The 20,162-nt window shown below is 40.0% G+C and overlaps 2 protein-coding genes across 3 annotated transcripts; one reads left to right on the plus strand and one right to left on the minus strand.

Annotated features, from left to right (window-relative positions):
- Positions 1-1,385: 1,385 nt before the first annotated feature.
- On the minus strand, positions 1,386-6,839 carry LOC119731550 (gem-associated protein 2-like). 2 transcript variants are annotated; one of them, XM_038204727.1, is made up of 7 exons: positions 6,722-6,839; positions 5,912-6,088; positions 4,843-4,930; positions 3,918-4,067; positions 3,206-3,397; positions 2,149-2,328; positions 1,386-1,900 (listed from the first exon to the last, which is right to left on the minus strand). In XM_038204727.1, exons 2-7 carry the CDS (start codon positions 6,025-6,027, stop codon positions 1,805-1,807), a joined length of 822 nt encoding a protein of 273 aa, XP_038060655.1. In that variant the 5' UTR covers positions 6,028-6,088; positions 6,722-6,839; the 3' UTR covers positions 1,386-1,804. The 2 variants fall into 2 exon arrangements, with proteins under 2 accessions (XP_038060655.1, XP_038060656.1); XM_038204728.1 differs by having other exon boundaries at positions 6,713-6,825.
- A 94-nt stretch (positions 6,840-6,933) lies between these two features.
- On the plus strand, positions 6,934-20,116 carry LOC119731551 (E3 ubiquitin-protein ligase MARCHF3-like). The gene is made up of 4 exons (XM_038204729.1): positions 6,934-7,558; positions 14,788-14,992; positions 15,695-15,852; positions 18,385-20,116. Exons 1-4 carry the CDS (start codon positions 7,529-7,531, stop codon positions 18,649-18,651), a joined length of 660 nt encoding a protein of 219 aa, XP_038060657.1. The 5' UTR covers positions 6,934-7,528; the 3' UTR covers positions 18,652-20,116.
- The last annotated feature ends 46 nt before the right edge of the window (positions 20,117-20,162 follow it).

A 20,162-nucleotide genomic window follows, 5' to 3' on the forward strand; every position in this document is an offset into this window, starting at 1 on the left:
AGGCCAGCTGTTGTTATATATGGGAGTTTTCGAAATCTTTGCTTCGTCTTCGGCTTCGGCTCTGCCTCCGACTTCTGAATCACTGAGAGGCAAACAAAAATATTCCAACTTTTGGCTTCACATCAACCGATTGAATGTTCCTGAAGCATAACAGGCACCAAAATGTATCTGGAGTTCCAGAAGTTGGGGGCCTAAAATCTCCTTAAGCCGAAGCCGAAGCCGAAGCCAGTCGTTTCGAAAACGCTCTATAGTATTCGATCATCATCGCATGAATCCGTTAGCTCATAATTAGCGCCCTCACTCGTCATTGATTAGATAGTTAATTTTATTTTAATATTCTCCATGATTTGACTGGCGTCTTTTCTGAAGGGGGGGGGGGTGCTTTTCGTGGACTGGAAAAAGTCTAGGAGTCTTATGGGGTGCAGCGTTAAAAACATTAAATTCAACCAAATTTTAAAACCTACTCTTAACCAAAGAAGTTAAATTCTGGATAATCATATGACTTTCAAAGCATTGATTTCAACCTTGAAATTCAACAAAAAATAGGGGGCGGGCTTTAAAATTTTAAATGAAGGCCTTAACTTATTTACTAAATGATTTAAGGCTTTCAAAAAAATTCAGAGGAATCAATTATTCGTCAGAAGAATCAAAGATACTTTTCCATGGTTTTGCCATATCAGGGTTTATCTGAAAACTTTCTTAACGTAGCTGTGATTGGCTCAAGAAGTTTACAGAAAAGGACCTATGTTTCAGACAAAGCGAGATCAGCACACAATTTTCAAAATCATCTGAAATTTCACACTTATACTAGTTTTATTTACATGGCACCAACATTTTTATTTGTATTCTCATTTCTCAACCTTTAAATCCTCTTTGTTAAAAAATACAGTTAAACCTTATCATGAAACCTCAATGTACATGTATGTATTTCTCAAGATCTTTTAGAACAATAATGATGCAAAGGATTAGTGTGGTTCATTGTAAGGGGTGTGGTTTAAGGGAGGGAGCAAAGGGGGTGGTGTAGGGGCGGGGTGGTGGTTGGAGGGTGGTTGGGGGAGTGGTTGGGGTGTGGTTGGGGTGTGGTTGGGGGAACAGTTGGGGGTGCAGTTGGGGGAGTGGTTAGGGGAGGGCGTGGTTGGGTGAAGGGGTGGTTGAGGGTGTGGTTTGGGATTGGTTGGGGGAGGGGGTGGTTGAGGCAAGGGGTTGGGGGCGGACGTTCACACAACCCAAAACCTTTGTAGAAAAGGAGCTATAAAGCTCCAAAAGAATCCTGCAAGTTCACACAACCCAAAACCTACGGCCCTGCCACTCTGAAATCTTCCACGGACAGCATCATGTCTAAATAACAACCCCAAAAAGACACTTTATGACACATAAATTATTATTGTGCATTCTCAAAGCTGCTTTTCTACAACATGGCCTTCCAATGCCTCACGATGAATATTAAACAAAACCAAGTCAAAAAGATATCCTTTGGTGTAACGATGTACGTGTAACACACGATACTTGCTCATCAACAGAAAGGTTCAAATTTAATTCCATTGCACTGTGTTGATATAGCAAGGTGTTGCTCCTTTGTGTTGGTGACGTGATTTGCCAGTCGTCACAGCTAGACAATACTGTTAGCGTAATAACCCATTGGCAATTGTATGACATTGTACCACACTGTATTTACTCCATGGTGAATCCACACAGTGCTGGGATGCTGCGTGACGATACAGGGACTACGCTTGGTCAAACAGCTCAGGCAAATAGGAACTCCATCCACACAGTTTTATATATCAAAGTCATGAGGATTAAACGTTCATCCATTGTCGGCCAAGTCCGATTGGTCAAAATACCTCGCTACCAAGCAGATCAGAAGATTGAGAGGTGCCAAGCGTTGGTCCTCCGATGTTTCCTGAAGAAAGTAACAAGAACAAAACCTTGTAAGAGAACAAAAAGTAACAGGTTATGAGCTCTCAGTGAGTTTACAGAGATTTGGGGCTCAGTGAGTTTACAGAGATTTGGGGCCCAGATTGTTAATTGGTCTTGCAGACGAATGGGCAATTGATAGCTCAGAAATTTGTCAAAAATTTCTGTAGCTGACAGGTTCAGCGAGGTATCCCCAATCATTGACTATAGTGTGTACTTGTCTGGCAAGCTTACCAGTGACGCGCGTAGTGCCGAGCACTGCCGAGCCAAGGTCCGTAGCATGGATGCAGCCTCAGGGAGAAGAGGTTTCTCAAGACAAGCTATGAGAGCAAAGAGCCAACATCCCTGAGAGATACTGAAGCCGAGATGGTTCAGCCACTCGATGTGGTACTCTAATAGCTGGTAGACCATTGGCTGTAAGTCAGATACAAAAAAAAACAAGTGGATTGAGAATTTGAGATCAGGGCCCAATTTCATGTAGATTTTGTTGTTCGGTTTGAAACAAAAATTTACTCCAAATCGTAAGAAGGGTGTTTAACAACTAAACTTGTTGAAGTTTCAGCTCAGTGGATACCATACACTTTGAGAAAACAGAGAAAACGTATGCACAATTTTTGGGGGGTCTCGTTACGCGAGTAACAAACTGTGCCCACTGGCACATTTTCTTTAACCACTTATTTTTTTTTTCTTCCGAATGATACCATGTCAGGTAGAATAATTTCACTGGGTGTGTGGTACCAGTCGTGTCTTCACTTTGGGCAAGGATTTTCTTGTTAAATCGGTGGGTACATTTCAAGGCAATTGCAAATGTGCCTACGTGCCTTAAGCAACTTGCATGTTAGAGGAAAAAAACAGCAACCGAACAAAATACAATTAATATACCTCATAGGCAAATATAAAACATTCTAAAATGTTGCTATGGACTCTGACTTAAGAATATAAACTGTAGGACACAAAGCCCGATCTATTAAGCCTGTGCCATGATGTGTTGACAAGTCACAGAGTTTTAAGGGGATAGAAGCATCATCTGCAACATCAGCTGACCTGACATTTGAAGAAGAAAAAAAGTAGGAAAAAAAAAAAACGGTCGCCGCACCACTTTTGGGGCAAGCTCCATACCAGAAACCGGAGACTTTTTTTCTTTGGCCTAAGGCTTAAATATCACACATACATGTATATGTGTGACCAGTGACAGAGGTTTTAGTGTCTTGAGGTGCACTTACAGTTGCCCACATTTGTGCAGTGGGCATTATAACGAATCGGGCAACTGACATCAGTAAACGTTGTATACCTGTTCCATTGCAGAGACAATGCTGAGTAGCGGAGGGACACCTTTATGTATTCCTGCTTCCTGCGTTGCTATGGCGTCACTGTTTTCTTGTTCTTCTTCTGTTGTTCGTTCTCCTCTACGTGAGCGCAACCTCCGCCAGAAGTCATCACCAAAACAGAAGATGCACCAGCCTCCCTGTTCTTGTAATCTTGGCTGCATAAAATAAGAACGGGGTTAGAAACTTATGTACACAATTATTTATTTCATCATTAGATGAAAATAACAAAAAACAAGCATCTAGAATTATTTCCTTGAATGTCCAGAATCTTTTTGAAGTTAAATAACCTGAGACTTTACCATGACATTTCATGGTCTAAAAACGTGAGCAAACAGTGTTGACAGGCAGGCAACTGAAGTTAAAAAAGAGGAAACTCCAAATAACCACACAAGACTTTGTACAGTGTTTTTCTATTTGTAATGGCATTCATGAGAAGTAAAAAACAAGGAAATCAGCGAATACGAGGAAAACTTGCATGCCTATGTTGACTATGTTCCTGGTTTGATAAAATAAAAAATCCTACCACTGAGTGCTCCCCACCACCAGAAAATAAGGCAACCCTCCCACAAGTGCCCCTGCAAATTGGACCCTAGTTATGCCACTGTTTCAATCCTCCTGATGATACTGAAGGTTTTGAGAAGACAAGATTTAAAGGGCCAAGTAAGATTCACTTACCAGTGTAGGTCTGCCACTCTTAGGCTGGCTTGCGACCTTTGACCTATGATGTCCTAGTTTCTGCCTCAGCTCAGAGAATGACGCTGCCTGGTATCTTTGCCACTCAATAGCCGGGGCGTAACCAGAGGGGGCGGGACTGAATCCTGTGGACTAAAATAAAATTTAAAAAGTATAAGTAGCAAGTTTGTGGTTTATTGGAAGACTTGAAATAAAAAGATGTGTCATCTTTGAGTGATCCCTGCTTGCTATTTACCAGGTTTGCAGTATTGCTGTTGCTAGCATTGTGACTTTGGGCGTGATCCCTGGCTACATGGTATCATTACACATATAGACTGGCAATGAGGTCACTAGTGCACGTCTATGCACCCCGAGGGACTGTGAGTGACCAGAAGAGGATCCTATTTCTGGAGGCCAAAGGCCCAGGGATATAGGACCCTCTTCAGGTCACTCACAGGCCCGATGGGGGCAGAGACGTGCACTAGTGACCGAATTATGCCAGTCCATATGTGTTTTATAACACACCTCTGTCCAAAATATAAAATAAGAGGGTTTATAATTGAACTGTTTTAATTCATCAATTAACTCATAATCAATTCAACTATAAGCAATTCAACAATTAAAGGAATGATTTTAGTTCCCTAGATTCAGCTCTTGAGTTTGAGATTTTGAGAGAGCGCTGTATCCAGTCAAAATTTTTGAGTATTTTGCCCGATCGGGCACTATCTACTATACTCCGGAAATTACGCACGCGTGATGTCTTGACTCGTATCTAGTTCACACTGACGCAAATTTCATGCACTAGCCTTTGGAATCCAGATAATCACTTTGGAATCTAGTTAATAATGCCCAAGTTTTCAATGCTGAAATCTTTGCAACAGGTACTTCAAGTATTTAACAAGCACTGCCTCTGGATTACAATTCTTACGTTTGAAAACATGATCGTCTGCTTTCCTCTGAACACATCTCGGTCCACGTCGGCAACAACAGTGCTTGGACAACTCTGGGCTTCCAATCTATGAAAACAAAATAGGTTTACAAATTGTCATTCATTTGCAGAATTATAAAGACACATCAGTTCAAACATAAAAGTTAAAAAGAAATATGCATGGCTTGAAAAAAAATACAGTTTGGGAAATATTCAACAAACTTATATTACATAACGTACATGGATGTGTATAGGCGTACCAGTTGGAAAGAATGCGGTGTCTTGATGTCATGATATTCACTATTGACGGTACTTACTCCATTAATAACCAGTAAAAATTAAAAGGGTGACTTGCATTTCTGACAAACGCTCTCCAAATTTCTCCTAGAAATAACAAGATAACACCAAGTCTAGAGGTACGGATTTCGATTTTTCTTGATTACAAACCAGTAAGTGACTTTTAGAGTGAATATGAAGTGAAAAGCAGTCTAGATTTTTAATTAAGGAAACACAACTTTTCAGGAAATTTAGCGAGCATCGCTGTGTGGCTCTATGACACATTTATACTCTCAGGAGTAATGTCATATACAGGGGGTCTATTATTTTTACAAAGTGGCTATCGTTACGGCAGCCGTAACGCAATTTTCAACTGCTATCTTTAGGCACTGCGTATCTATATCACATACACAACTGCCCCTCAAACCACAGCATTTCAGTAGCTATGTTGGTTAAACGTTCAGCTACTATTTGAATAGTTTTCTCAACTTTTAGCCAATGTTTTTATTCAAAATGTTTTTTAATTTGAGTAAATTTCATTTTCTTCTTTGAAATCAGTGATTTTGGAGGATTTTTTGTTAAAGGGAAATAAAGTCTGAGAACTATTTGGTTGATAGTCTGGTTCCAACAGCCAAAGATTATGACTGTTGATAGTCTGGTTCCAACAGCCAAAGATCATGACGTTGAATCAGGTGAACCAGACCGCTCCGTAACGATGGCAGTTGCAAATCGCGTTACGGCTGCCGTAACGATAGCCACTGCATATTTTTTAAGCTTTTCTCCAAATGCAAACCTGACTCTGCGGAGATATTCCTCAGCTGATGTCGGGGGTCGTGACATGTCGACCTCTTCATCAGAGCCCCTCCTGTGCATAGGAACAAAGAGGGCTGGTCTGCAAAGATCATCCATTGTGTGGTAAGTAATGCTGCTGCTTAGCTGAGATGCTTCAGATCATATCGCACAAGAATTCCTACAAAAGTACAAATGAAAAAAAATAATTCGGTCTTTCCGATGTCTTAACTCAAGGTATGAGATGTCCAAGGTACGAGTTGACTAAGGTACGAGTTGTCCATTAAGGCACGACTAGTACGAGTTCACTCATGGAGGAATAAGAACATGTGTTCTTATTCCTCCATGGTTCACTCAAAAGCAATTCATTCATCATTGTGTTTAGCTTGAGTAACTCCAGCTGACATGTTCATGTGAATGAATATGAGCATGTCAGCTGGAGTTACTCAAGCTACATTGTGTTAATTTTTGACAACTTTTTTTAATGTGAATCTGAATGTGCCGTAAAAATGAAAGAGACAGTTAAAACTTGTCATGGAACAAGGTTTTTTTACCGTATTTATTATCAAGCAAATGAAGCAACATGCTCCAACTTTGGAATGCTTTTTTATTATCCTCCGCCATTTAAAATTTATAATTACTAAAAATACTAGGCTGAAGTCAAAAAGCATGAAAAGTGTCCGGAAACTGGACCGGGCCAAAAATATTGCCAAGAAAATGGCAATCGACTTTTCCTTCCTCCAGACAAATATCAACTCATGAGCGAAACGAAGCTGAGACAAAACTCTTCAAAATATATATTTACCATGTTTACCTAGTCATTTCTGTGCGTCGTATGACGGCAACTTAACTGAAGCATGACTGAAGCAAGGCGAGTTAACGCAACCATGGGCGCCGCCATTTTTTCTTCATTTCGTCACGCAATTAGCATATTAGACAGTCTTCACTGCGCACGCTCAGTACAATCAGTGCGGCACATGTGTTTGTTTGTTCGGCATAAATCCCCGACGGATCGTGTTCCTTTGTCTGCGACATCCTGCCTGTCTCGTTATCAAAGACCGGCACACAGCCTCAATCAGCTGGTCGGTCGTAAACATGTGTGTTCATCTGTTGTTTTGCTGGAAACATTTCAACGTGGGTCATTGGTGAAACAACATTTGCCGATGCGGGCAATAATCAACACCGTTCGGGTCCTTGTGGCGAGTGATTCGAGATGGGTGAACCAATTCACAGTCAATTGATGATGGTCTCAATTAAAAGCCTTTAATTACAACCCTACAGTCGTCATCAGTTCATTTATTTCCTCTTGCGATACCCTTCAAGGCCGCCCCGGACAATTAAACGTATAAGACGTACGTGATCCCAGTGATCCAGCATCACTCGTGCATTTGGTGATGTACTTCATCCATGCTTCATCTTCGTGCCATCGAAGGACACAAAGCAATTCTATATTTATATATCAGCGGGATTTCTGTTCACAATAAACTGGAAGCGACCATACAAAAGGAGTAGCCAACGTCAACATCAACGGTGATATTCCTTTCAATGCGATCTTTAGTTCAGGCAGTGCCGCCGTCCTTTTGCGTATTGTGCTAATAAAAATCAATTCCATCCGGCAACAATGGCCAACACAGAGGAAAATTGCTACCAGGTACGTAAAGATTTTGTGAATTTATTGGCTATTTTGTTTATTTCCTAATTGTATTAAAACTTGTTTGAATCCTGCTTGCATATTGTATTGGTTGTATCTGGGTCGTTGTAAACGTCCGTAATAGAGGAAGAGAGGCATTTTCATTTTCAGATCAACCAGAATATTTTTATTTTACCATATTTAGTTATTAAAATACACATGAGGCGAGATGGCGATATGCAAACTGCGGGAAAAGACCACATCAAAGTCGCTTTCACTTCTGTTATTATGTCGTCATAAACATTTCTGCATATATACGATATATATGTTTCGTTTGCATGTTTTAGTCAAATAGGTTTCGAAACCAATATTTTCAGCGTGATTATATAGACCTATACAGTGAATACATGAATTTCTGAATTAAAAAAAACCCATGGACTAATTATTGTGTGCTCGGTTGCAAGCACATTATGCGGGTGGAATTTGACCCGCCGTGGTTGCGTCGTGCCGGTCCATATCGATCTATGCCATGCACTAGTAGACCCACATACCAGCAATAACTAGAGAAAAAAATATTTATGAGAAATGCACGAACTGTACTGTGCCGTGAAAGAGCAGTTTATTGCATGGGTTAACAAGAACGGTAAACAATATGAGCATATTTATTTTTTCTCTACCACACGGGTTTTTTTTCTTTCGTTTTTTGGTTTTGACACAATTATTCACGGTAAAATGAATTTTGGGAACAGGGATATTTTATGTCTTTTTCACTCTGCCAGTCAAGACAGTATTAGTTTTTATGTTAGCAGTTAAAATTAATGTCTGGGCCAGGGTGGGCTGTGTGGAACTGGAAGTATTGATGTTTCCTGTTTTATTGTTAAATATTATTTCCATCCCTCGACTTCATAATAGGGAACTCTGGTCGATTGGTTCCTACATATTTCTGGAGGAGACATGCTGATGATCATTGCAGCTGTCCTATTATTGCTGTTTATGTTTATTACTTGTTGACTGGGTCATATACAGATGTCTGGCCGTTTTTAATGGTTATGATAAAAGTCATGTTTACGGGGGATACTAGGTGACGTTTTTAATTGCCTTGAACATTGGTATGCGGTTGAAGGTTTACCGTTATCATCATAACGATCTTACAGATAAAACGAACTCAGAGATGTTTTTAATTAAATCTCAGTGGAATTCTTTTTCATGGGCGAGTTTAAATTAATGTTATGCATGCATCCACAATCTGATTGAGCCGGCTTGGTGTCGTACGTGGTTGTTCTGATAATACCCATTTTGAGGCCCTTGAGGGCAATAATTTACAACGGTCAAAACAATGCTGGCGGTCTGTCTTAAGTGTCAATATTGACATGTTTCGGCTAGGATAAAATGATGTTTTGTTTTCCCTTATCGAATTGCCATCTTCAGTAAATTTACAACTAAACGACTGGTTTGCTGCCTTGGCTATATAGGCCTATCAACTGGCACCCCCCCCCGCCTCAACTACATGTACAACGCTAAGCATAGCCTGTACATCAGATCAGGCTGCCCTTGAAAATCAACAGGGCAGTATGATGTTTATCTCTCACTCATTAACTTTGCAGCGATAAAGATTAACGACGATGTTTATCCGCAGTTCAAGGCTAGTTGCAATGTGTTCATTTTGTGTGGCGCTCACCAGTGCATGAATCATGCTTGGATCATTAAACGAGTATCTCGCTTATACCTCTTCAATCTTTGCACCGAATCTCTTTACTAAAACGAAAACGAGGTCTCGCTTAAAACAAAAGATAGTGGCATCGTTAGTCGTTACCCACTATAATAGGCTCTAAAAAAATAATGTAATATAATCGAATGGCCGAAACAACCCAGCACCGTGCAAAGGATCATTCCACAGGGTTTAACTCCACATTGACCATGGCCAAAACTGTATTAGCATTCAAAAGGGCCCATAACGCTCACTGGAAAAGGAACACGGTAGGATGTGGTCTCACAGTTACAAAGGCTGATGCCTACACATAAATATTCCTATAAAATCCAAAATATAAGCGTAAAATGCTTTGCACTGTATATCCGATTTCACTGCAAATGTTTTATACTGTATATCTTTCAACGGTAGATGTTCGTGGTCCATGGTTTTACCAATGCACTTTAGCTTATGAGTTTTGCTTTGCTTAACATTATCTAATAATTTGCAATAGTATGCAGGGACCCAATGGAAACCAGTTTTAAACTGTTTGGGCATACCCTGGGTAGAGAAATGGAATAAATAAATAAATTGTGTGGATTTCATCTCACAATTACACCTCCTATTAAACCATGTGTTGCTACGATAATTGCATCATATTGATTATGTCGTGAATGGAGTTACAGGTGTCGGCATATCGATCGGTCCTGAGATAGTAAATTGGCCGCAGTAGAGAGACATTCAACGGTATAATCCCCCCCCCCCTACAAAAACGCAAATTTCTCCCGGGGATTTTTTTTCTGATTTCTGGTTTGTGATTTGTCTGAATTGAATTAACTTTGACTTCCTCTTAAATTTCAAAAAAAATGTTCCTACTTTTGGTGCGTGTGGACACAATTTCTTAATATCATTTGACGACCGTCGTTAAAGGGGCATGCCATGAATATTTCTTAGCAACATATTCTGTGCAACTTTCTATACTCTTAAAATGTATGAAAACAACTTAACATCCCTTTTTGGATAATTTGAGTGAAAAGTGCTTTTTTTGCACTCCTGACAACTGAGGGCGCTGTTGCTGTGATGTCATTCCAGGAAGACCCTGTTCAGTTTAGGGGTTTTCTGTTCAACCTGTGGCTCATTTAAAACAGTTGTGAGAAAAGTTTGCTCATTGGCTTACTGCCATGTACTGACACAACAACGAATCACCAAACAAACGAAACTTTGATACAGCAAACATCCAAAATTCTGGCAACTTTTGGTGCTGAAATAGCTCAAACATTGAGGTTTCTGCCTGAAATGACTTCACAGTTTTGCTCATGAATATGGAAATTTACATTAGCATAAAAACCAAAAAGGCACCAAAATACCCTTGAAGATGGCAAAACGATGATTGAAAATAAGGTCAAATGGGACACAAATGTGCATTATAAAAGACTGCATTACAAAAAATTGTCATTGCATGGCCCCTTAAGTTAAATGCTGCTAATTATATGCATTCAATGGGACGTCGACGTCACACAGGCCTACATACACCATCTGCATGGGAACCGTGCGCCAAATGCTAATTGTGGGATCGTACACAAGAGAGTGTGCGGTTCGAAACATGAAACACCACATTTTAAATCGGAAGAGAATCCACTTACGAGGCCAAAAACTCATGCACAGATTTCTTTGTTTTCTATGGAACTTAAAATTCATCAGGTTAGTTGTTATGAAGCCTTCCTAAAATTTTGAGCAATTTTATTGCTTCAAACGAAATAAAAATGCACAAAAAGCAACTGTTCCCTTAACAAACAGTGTTAAAATGGCACACCATCATTAATATCGCTTTGTCGTGTGTAATTTTTATAACGGTCGGCACAATATATTAAGTGAAGTTCATTTCCACTGCAGTATATGCACACGTAATTTGGAAATGAAAAGTCATCGACGAATCGTCACATCCGCTAACTGCTTGAAATAAGGAACTGAATTGTTAAACTTGGTGAAACAATAATAAATATTTTCCTGTGAAATTTGCTTTGCAATGGTCCTGGAACTTTCATTTGTGGTGCGAGTACAGTGTCAATGCTTTGCAAGGTCACAGTGCCATTAGATATTCATGAGGAAGCCATGTTGGTCGTGTTCCCTGAAGGTATTTTATAAATTGTAAATGTTGAATAGGATGGCGACAGACTATATTTATGCGTGCTAAGCCTCACTTTCATTTTTTATTTTAAATTAAAAAAAACCCCGAAAACTGATAAATTTTAAACAGTGTCATCATTTTGGCCTCTTTTTCTGTTGCATCTAGCCTATATAAAGCTGGTATGTCATTCCCTGAGTCCAAGTGGCGGCCATTTAAAAAAAAAGCTGGCGGCCATCTTGACAAATAGCCCGGCCGGTCGTTTTGGAAAATGGGTCGGGCGGCCAATTTGGAACAAAAAAAGGGCCTCCTCCTTCCTTTTTTTCAAAAACACAGGACGCTAAACATATTTTTTTTTTATTTGGCCTATGCATTCCCAATATTACCGATGAGTCCGTATATTTCAAGTCAAATTTTAGCACTACACTGGACTTTGAAGCGTATACCCTCCCTGTCTTGGCCAAATTCGCATGTCTCGGCTTAGTTGGCCCGATTTATTATACACGGCTTGCTACTGACCTAATTCTCTTACCCTTTCGGATCTCAATTCCTTCGGGAGTATTTGCCTTGTCACGTTACATATCCATTTCTTCGTCGAGTCTTTGCGGTGACATTGATATGTTTCTATACCCAGCCATATCCATATGGAAAGACTGTGCGCAATTAACTAGTCTCTACGGGGATAATTAAATCCTGCAGCGGTGCACTCGTTGCATTCCCTGTGATATTTTTGAGATTTTTTCTTGAAAATTTAGATTCCTTTTCTAAATTGCTATTTTCTAATGAGGCATCGACCGCCAAATATTTCCCTGTGTTTAGTAACTGAATCATTTCTTTACAATTTCAATTTATTCGCTGTCAGACAATACTCTGTTTTTGCCCATAACAAAACCGTTTTCCAGAGGCGTCCAAAAAGCAAAAAAGGAGTTCTGGGGGTGGAATAACACATTCAAGTTAGAACATTTATTAATAGAAGGGAAATCGAATTTGTTGAAGAGCACGGGGACGTAACTTTAAAGAAGCCACGATCAGTCTGGCTCTATGGTCGGGAAGGTCTATATGACATGCAGGAACGATCTAAAAAAAAAACCTCGAAGTTATTCATCAATTTCTTTCAAGATGCTGTGAGTGTGAGGCAGAATCAAGACAAGTGTTACGTGGCGTACGTGACTGGCACAATAATGATGCAAGAGAAACCCTTGAATTTTACAAATATTATCCTTGAAGTTCTCTTTCTTATTTGAGTCGTATTTGGCAAGAAGGTTAGTTAGGTGGTTCGAGTTTTAAAGTGACGTTCCTCGAATTAGTCTGGATCCATGTGCAACAATGACATGTATAAGTTGACAAAATGACGCAGAATCACCAATTTATTCAAGGAAAAACGTGCTTCGTTTGTGCAAACCTTTCACTTGCTTGGTATCGGGCATATTATTCTTGATGTAGTATACAAACTTACTTCCCCCTCCCATTCATGATCTTTGTTTGACGATATAGGTTTTCGAAATACATTGTACATTATCGATTGCCCATCAGTGAAGATAAACATTCAACAAATCAGACAGACAGTTTATTTCTTATCTCAGGGCCATCCTAAACAATACAAAGCAGATTTTTTTTTTATTGTTCGCGGACTCTTCTTCAGTTCAGGGTTTACGACAGTGAGCGAGTCATGGTGTCGGGGTGCTTTTGTCAAAGACACAAGAACTGAGACTTACGTAGGCCCTATAGACCATAATATTTCAAGGCTAGTTGAAAAAAATAGGTCTGTTCTAGATTTGATATTGTTATTGTTCACAAACGGTCCATTGCATTTTTCGGAACAATAACGAAGCATTGTTATTTTCGGAACAATGACATGTTTAATTTGACTCCTTCAGAGGTTGGAGTTGGATAGGTAAATAATGGAATTAAGGTATCGTGTGAACTTGCATGCAGCATTCTGTGTATTATACGAACAGTGCTGTAGCCGCTCATGGTGGACTTTTTGGGGAATTTAAGGCCCCAATTCTCCGGTCGGATCAACATGAACGTTGGGTATCCTCAACAAAACCAACCATTTTCCCGTTTCACTTAACACCCCCCCCCCCCTCCATGATCCCCCGCGATACACACGCGTCTCAAACTCTCTACGGAGAAAGTAGCAAACCAATAATGTCTCATGCGTTTGCCCCCCCCCCCCCCCCGACAAGCCAAAAAAAAGAGACAAAAAAGAGGCGCGAAATCATATTGTTGTTAATAATGGGTTGGGGTAGCAAACATCCCTGCCCACCCTCGAAAAAAAAAACTATCTGGAAAATGCTTGAAAATAAAGGGATTGGGGGGGGGGGGACGTGCTTTGCCCCCTCTAGAAAAAAATCCTGTTACACCCATGATCTCGTGTTTTATTGCATCTTGTCGCAAAATACAATGTTATTACTGGCACAATAATTATCGATCATGGACGTATAGATTTTGTGTTTGTTTGTCCATCCGAACTTCCGAACATGTCTCTGGACTGTCTTTCTGTGGGCTGGGCTGTCCGTCAGTCCCTCTGTCTTTTTTTTTGTAGCGACAGTTTTCATTAGTCGATTGTTGGGGTGCCTCTAGCCTCCATGGTTCATTCACCGTGTACTGCAGTGATTACTGTGTGGTTTGTTTGGCCTTTTGGATCTGTTGAATCAAACTTATTTAATTTACCACGGGATAATAATCCAATCACTGCCCGGCATTGATTGCAGTACGATGATTGCTGCCCTCTGGGGAATACGGCGACAAAGTACTTCAACCCAACACCTAACAAATTGTTCCGAGGCGTGGCGCTTGGACGATGGAAATATAAATTTCCTTGGGTAGCAATGATATACGCGTGTTTATAATTATGAAACACTCCTGATACCAGCGCTGTGTTCCTTGAAGGGCGCTTTATAAATGCCTAATTGTATTGTTGTATTGTACTCGAATCGAAAATGTTGTTCAAATATTCGATGATCGATCGCTTATTTGAGCACGTGTAATTGTGTATTGGAATAGTGCGTTATCAGTTTATAGCCTATATTAAGTTCTACTTAACATAAAAAGGCACAATTAACGTGAACGTCATTATTGCAACGTGGAATTGAATTTTATAATGAAGGTATTTAGAGGTAAGGCGAAGGCCTCTGACTTCTAACTGTTAAAATCGGGTTTTAAGTATCGATATTTGATTTGCTTTAGTTTTATTGTTCTTAATTTTTTTGCTAATTTGTTTTATTTAAATCAATTTGTTTTGTTAACCTTCAGGTGAGCCCCTCAACAGAGTCTTTGTCTCTTTGGACGATCCTTCGAGAGCTGTTCTTCTTGTTTTCTGTTGTTGTCCTTTAATTTTTTTCTAAGTAGAAGACAGTTATCCTGAGAAATAAAGTAACTATAAATATAAAATCTTCCTCCCTTCATATCTGATTTATTTTCCCTATAATACAGAATGAAGGTTACACAGATAGTGAGCCGTGCTGTTCGTCATCGACTCCCTCGACTCCAGCAGATCCCAGTCGGCTGGTAACCGTCATAATCGATGAGTCGGAATCGACTCCCAGAGCCCCGTCCTCGCCCACCTTCAGCTGCAAGACACAACTGTCAATTTTGTCTCTAGACACGCCCACTTGTAGAATTTGCCAGGATAGTAAAGGTGCGTGCGATGAACAAACGTGTTGAGGATAATACAGTAATAAAACATCAATTGAAAGCCAGGGTGCAAAAAGTGAAACTTAAACCAAGTAAAAATAAAAATTCTCCTCCGGGTTTTTTGAGAAAAAAACGGGAGGAGGCGACCATTTTTTTTCTCAAGATGGCGGATTTTCCAAGATGGCGGATGGATTCTTCCATTTTCTCGACTCTTTTGCTGATATTTTTGTGTCCAAAGTAGCTGTCATCCTAGTAGATTTTGAACTTGCATATACAATTTTGCTGAAAACAAATATAAATGCATTGCAAATGTGCTACAACAAAAACAGAAAAGGGGGCGGGTAGGGGAAAAAACCGGATAGGAACGAGAACTCATGGGTTTTTTAAAGAATAATTTCGTTGTATCGACTGAAAAATTACACATTGAACGAGATATTCGTGAAAATGTCGGTGACTATTCTCGTAAAAATGTCAGTGCCCTTCTAAAATTTTACTGATTTCGGATGGTAAAGCTCCCTTCCATTTTGAAGAGTGTCCAATCTCCATATCTGAAGGTTCCTTGTTGTTTATGCAAAATCAGATTTCCCACAGTTGCAGTTGTGGGGTTCTCACCCGCGACATCAAAATGCCTTGCAGTTACATCGCGAACCCGAACTGCGTTTTTTTTTCATTCTTTGTGTGAATGATTTCTTGTTTTATCTCAAAGCACCGTACAAATTGGTGTCGCCCTGCGGCTGTTCGGGATCTTCCAAGTTCGTCCATCGGCGATGTCTGTCGAAGTGGATCCTGATGAAAGGAGCGGAGGATTGTGAGATTTGTCGGAAGCCTTACGACAAGAAGATTATGCAAGGCTCGTACTTTAGCGTAAGTATCAAGGTATCAAGGGGGAAATACCCGACGGATTCACGATGGGGTCTACCCAATGTTCCCCAATACCGATGTTCCCCACTACCGATGTTCACCAAAATCCTTAGGATTAGGGTTAGGGTTAGGGTTATAGGATAGGAATTTCGGGGAACATCGGTATTGGGAACATAGGTATGCACCCTTCACCATGTCATGAAACATTCATGCTGTGTTGCCAAGGGGACAAAAGGTGTAAAAAAAAAAAACCTGTCATTAAAATTGTCTCCCACTGCTGTTTTCGAGTTTCTTTCTGAAATCTTTTTTTTCCCCTGTTTTATATACAATACAATACTCGCATCAATCCATACAAAACAATTCTCGAGGTTTAGTTGTGAAATAATTTCATTTTACAAAATTCGAGTTAATTACGACTGGTCAATTATTACTTTGGCTGACCTTTTAGTGGCGAAAAATAACCAAACAAAGCCTTTTATATTTCGAACTGATTTTTATTCGCAGATGTCCAATAACGAGTAAAGGTAGTTTTCCCGCTAAGCAAAAAATCGAATTGGTCGATAAGGAGAGCAAAATTAAATTGCACACTCAGAAAAACATCGAAAATTGCTGATTCTTGACAGATTTTACACATGCTCCCGACCACCAATTTGTTGTCACCCTGATTCGTGTAGTCTTGTGATATTGAAAGTTTAAAGAAAAATGGGTCAAAGGGGGCGTAATGGAACAAAGATCTTCGAAACAACACCCCCCCCCCCCCTTCCCCTCATTCCCAAACAGGGGAGCACGGGAAATGTTCTCTGCGCTCTAGTAGGCTACAACCTGTCCCAGCATGCTGATATTAATTGATTGCTTTACCTGTCCATCTTTTATCATGGTTGACATGCAGTAATATTCCCCTCTGTACCGTTCCCTGGCGTCGAATTACGAAATTGTTGAGTTCACGGAACCGACCCACTTTACTAAAAATGCACTTTGTAAACAGTTTTACCAAAAAGGGATGTTTCATATCTTAGACATTTCACAGATATGGATATTCGCTACAAATATGCTCAAGTTTAAAGTTCATTTTGTGGACCCTTAAAAACAAAGCAAATTTTCCCTTCTTTCCATTAATACATTTCCAAAAACTATGCATCGACCAAAAAAAAACGTTCCCTCCCGAATTTATACGGTCAACCGCTTCAGAGATGCGAGTCTCATGACCCCAACCTACTTGTGATCGACAACAATCGACGAGACCCTGAGGGAAGAACCTTCCCGCCGGGACCAAGTCAGGTACCGGTTAGATTTATGAGACAAGACACCGAATCGGACGGCAGTGCAAGTTCGTCGGGGTTTAAATAAAGCCTTTCCAACAGTAATAGACTGGTATATTCAAATCAAATCATGAATTGAACACTGTCAGGTTGCGTCCGAAAGGAAGGTTTACCAGCGCTTCAATGGTACCCTGCAGTCATGGACGACAGAGCACCACGGATTTCATTGCACAAGTTCAAATCTTTCTTTTTCAAGTTGGTCTGATTTATTTGAGGGGTGTCCAGTCTAACAATGCGCATCCTTATGGGCCGTGGGGGCGGCCCTCAACGCACAATCTACAATGACGCCGCATTGGTTGGACAGGTCATCTATACTAAAAAAACAAACAGTCCAACAGATATAGTTTGTCCCCCTTTTGATCAGTGATGCCCAGTCACCCATAAAATGAAGGAGTGCAAGTCAAAAGGAAAGCTGATAAATCACTCTTTCTATAAGAAACCATCCATTGACACTGTGCCCCGAGTTCATAATTTGAACTACTTTTCATACCAATTATTTTTTGGGAACACATTTTTATAACGCCATGACAAATATATATTTCGCTTATTATATCATCAAAATGGCCGGTGAAATTTAGTTTGCCCATAATATTGCTTCATCCATTCGCGCATAATGCAATCGCGATGTCCTAGACTCGCATTTCCAGGATAAAATTGATCTCGTTTCATTGTACATGTATTTGCACAAAGATTAAACACAAACCACTGAGATATGTTGCGTGCTTTGTTGTTGCTTGGATATCATTGCGTCATTCTGATTATCGTGTAATGATATTTGCTGCACTTTGTATGACGATTTAACATTAGGTGTGGACTCATTTCAAGCGATCCGTTCTTAAACAGGGGTTCAAATCACCACTCCCTTACCCCACCTATATTCAGTAGGTGTGCACGTAATAGACACCTTGCAAAGAACGCCCTCGTTGAGGATTGGTCTCATTATAGTCCTCTGTGATACTCATGAGTCATTGCCACTGCCTTTTGAATGTGTCCTCCGCCACCCTCTGCAAAGGAGTGTCTAAAAGCCAAAGGTGTATTGGATATGATAACTCTGATAAACCCTAATAATCTTAACAAAAATCTCCGCACGGATCCGCCATGTTGGATGGATCCAAAGCGAGTCTGTACCATCAAATATTCTTTGATGACATCAAAGCTGTGTAATGCTAACCAGTTGGCCTCTCTTTCAAAGCTGTACTCTTTCTTATCTTTCCAGCCGTCTGAAGAGAACACCATTGCCTCCTCCATCGTCGTCTTACTCCTCCTACTGGGCGTGACCTCGGTAGGCATCTACCTCCTGGTTGACCACTTTGCATATTACCATAGCAACCTTCGAGTCAGTATATGGGTTCCTATAAGCCTCCTCTGTGTTGGTTTGCTAGGACTCTCCATCTTCTTGCCCTGGGTTTTGATGTTCTGCTTCCGGGTCTCAAGACGTCGCAGCTCTACCCGATTTCAAGCGCCCATTGAGCTGCATATATGAAGATTCTATTGACTCCGTAACCCGTGCTCAGATTTCATCTATACAGTCATACATGAGTGCGCATGTGCATAGATGACCTGGGAAACCTCAGCCCATTGATGAGACGAAGGAGTAATCTCATCACATCACATGCATTGCAGGATTGGTTCAATTGAATTATGGTTAAAGATTGCCTAGAGCTTTAATCTCGTCAAAGATTGTCCTATTAACGAAGGAAATAAGTAATCATTTTAATCCTTGCGTGTATAGGCCTATGTTAAAGACTTTGATAAAGCATGGGGTTTGGGTACGCATGCATTAAAGTGGCAGGTGCGGATCCAGAAGGGGGTTGGAGATCGGACCCCCCCCCCCCCCCGACACAAAAAAAACTAATTATATTTGTAAGTGCATCAGTATACTATGTGCTAGATTACCTATTTCCGCCTGTCTGCAACGATCGGACATAAAAAAAAAAACTGGCCGGCCTGAACCCTCCCCCTTACAAAAATTCCTGGATCCGCCCCTGAGTGGATTACATTTATCCCGTTTTATACTTTATTTTTGGTCATAGTGAACTAGACTTTGGGGTACATGTAAAAAGATGCTATGTTTGCGGCTGGTACCGCGTAATGCAATTCATGTGTACGGCATAGCCTTGCCTGTAGTTACTAGACGAAGGTAACTGCGGCGGGATAGATTGGTTATTCTCTCAGATCATGGTTGAAATTGGTGATCAAGACAAAATAGTTTTAAGAATGACTAGTTAAATAATCAATTTAAGGGGAAAAAAACGAATCTGTGGTATCCACGATAGAAGAAATTGAGGCCAAAAACCTCAAATCGTTGAAAATCGAATGAAAATCATGAGATATCGAGATGTCTGTCCGTGCTAAGCATCGTGTTGCGAAAATCAAAAGATATTTAATAAATTATTAACCGGAGCAAAAGACACGATATAATGTTCTGATCACCAATAATGCCTCTATATACTTGAAAGAGATGCTTAAAATAATTGTCTTTAGACACTGACTTGCCGTTTAATGAACAACTCTCATTGTTTTATTGTAATTAAACTGAACTCTTTGACGATCTAGAGGCTGTAACTGAGCAATCTTTTTTTTAATGCAAAACTCATAAAGATGCATGATTTTACGTTTTATTTCAATCTTTTGTAAGCTGATCGTTATTATACCGTCTAATTTAAAATATAGTTTAAATGTAACTTTACAAGTAAATGTACTTCCATTCGTGTAAAAATCTAAATCTGAAATTTGATGTAAAATGTCGTGCAATTGTGTTGTTCACGTAAGCTATACACTCTTTCTATGCATACAATATTACTCTGTTGTCTGTTCAAACTTGTGCAAGTAATTCATATACATGTACAATTTTTTGTGTAGTGTTATGTAATCTTATTTATTTGATATATCGATATTATCCGATGACAGGTGTCATAATAAACATTTCAATAACATATATACTGGAATTTGTATCCCTGTGGAGTCCTTTCTTTGTTCTCGTGTACTCAAGTT

The sequence above is a fragment of the Patiria miniata genome, unplaced genomic scaffold (assembly GCF_015706575.1).
Source record: "Patiria miniata isolate m_02_andy unplaced genomic scaffold, ASM1570657v1 HiC_scaffold_24, whole genome shotgun sequence".
Lineage (NCBI taxonomy): Eukaryota > Metazoa > Echinodermata > Asteroidea > Valvatida > Asterinidae > Patiria > Patiria miniata.

Coding starts and splice junctions, on each gene's coding strand:
- LOC119731550 (XM_038204727.1), bottom strand. CDS start 6,027: ATGGATGATCTTTGCAGACCAGCCCTCTTTGTTCCTATGCACAGGAGG. Junction 2,329..3,205: donor TTGTCTCTGCAATGGAACAG/GTATACAACGTT, acceptor TCTGACTTACAG/CCAATGGTCTACCAGCTATT. Junction 1,901..2,148: donor CGGCACTACGCGCGTCACTG/GTAAGCTTGCCA, acceptor TACTTTCTTCAG/GAAACATCGGAGGACCAACG.
- LOC119731551 (XM_038204729.1), top strand. CDS start 7,529: ATGGCCAACACAGAGGAAAATTGCTACCAG. Junction 7,559..14,787: donor CAGAGGAAAATTGCTACCAG/GTACGTAAAGAT, acceptor CCTATAATACAG/AATGAAGGTTACACAGATAG. Junction 15,853..18,384: donor TGCAAGGCTCGTACTTTAGC/GTAAGTATCAAG, acceptor TTATCTTTCCAG/CCGTCTGAAGAGAACACCAT.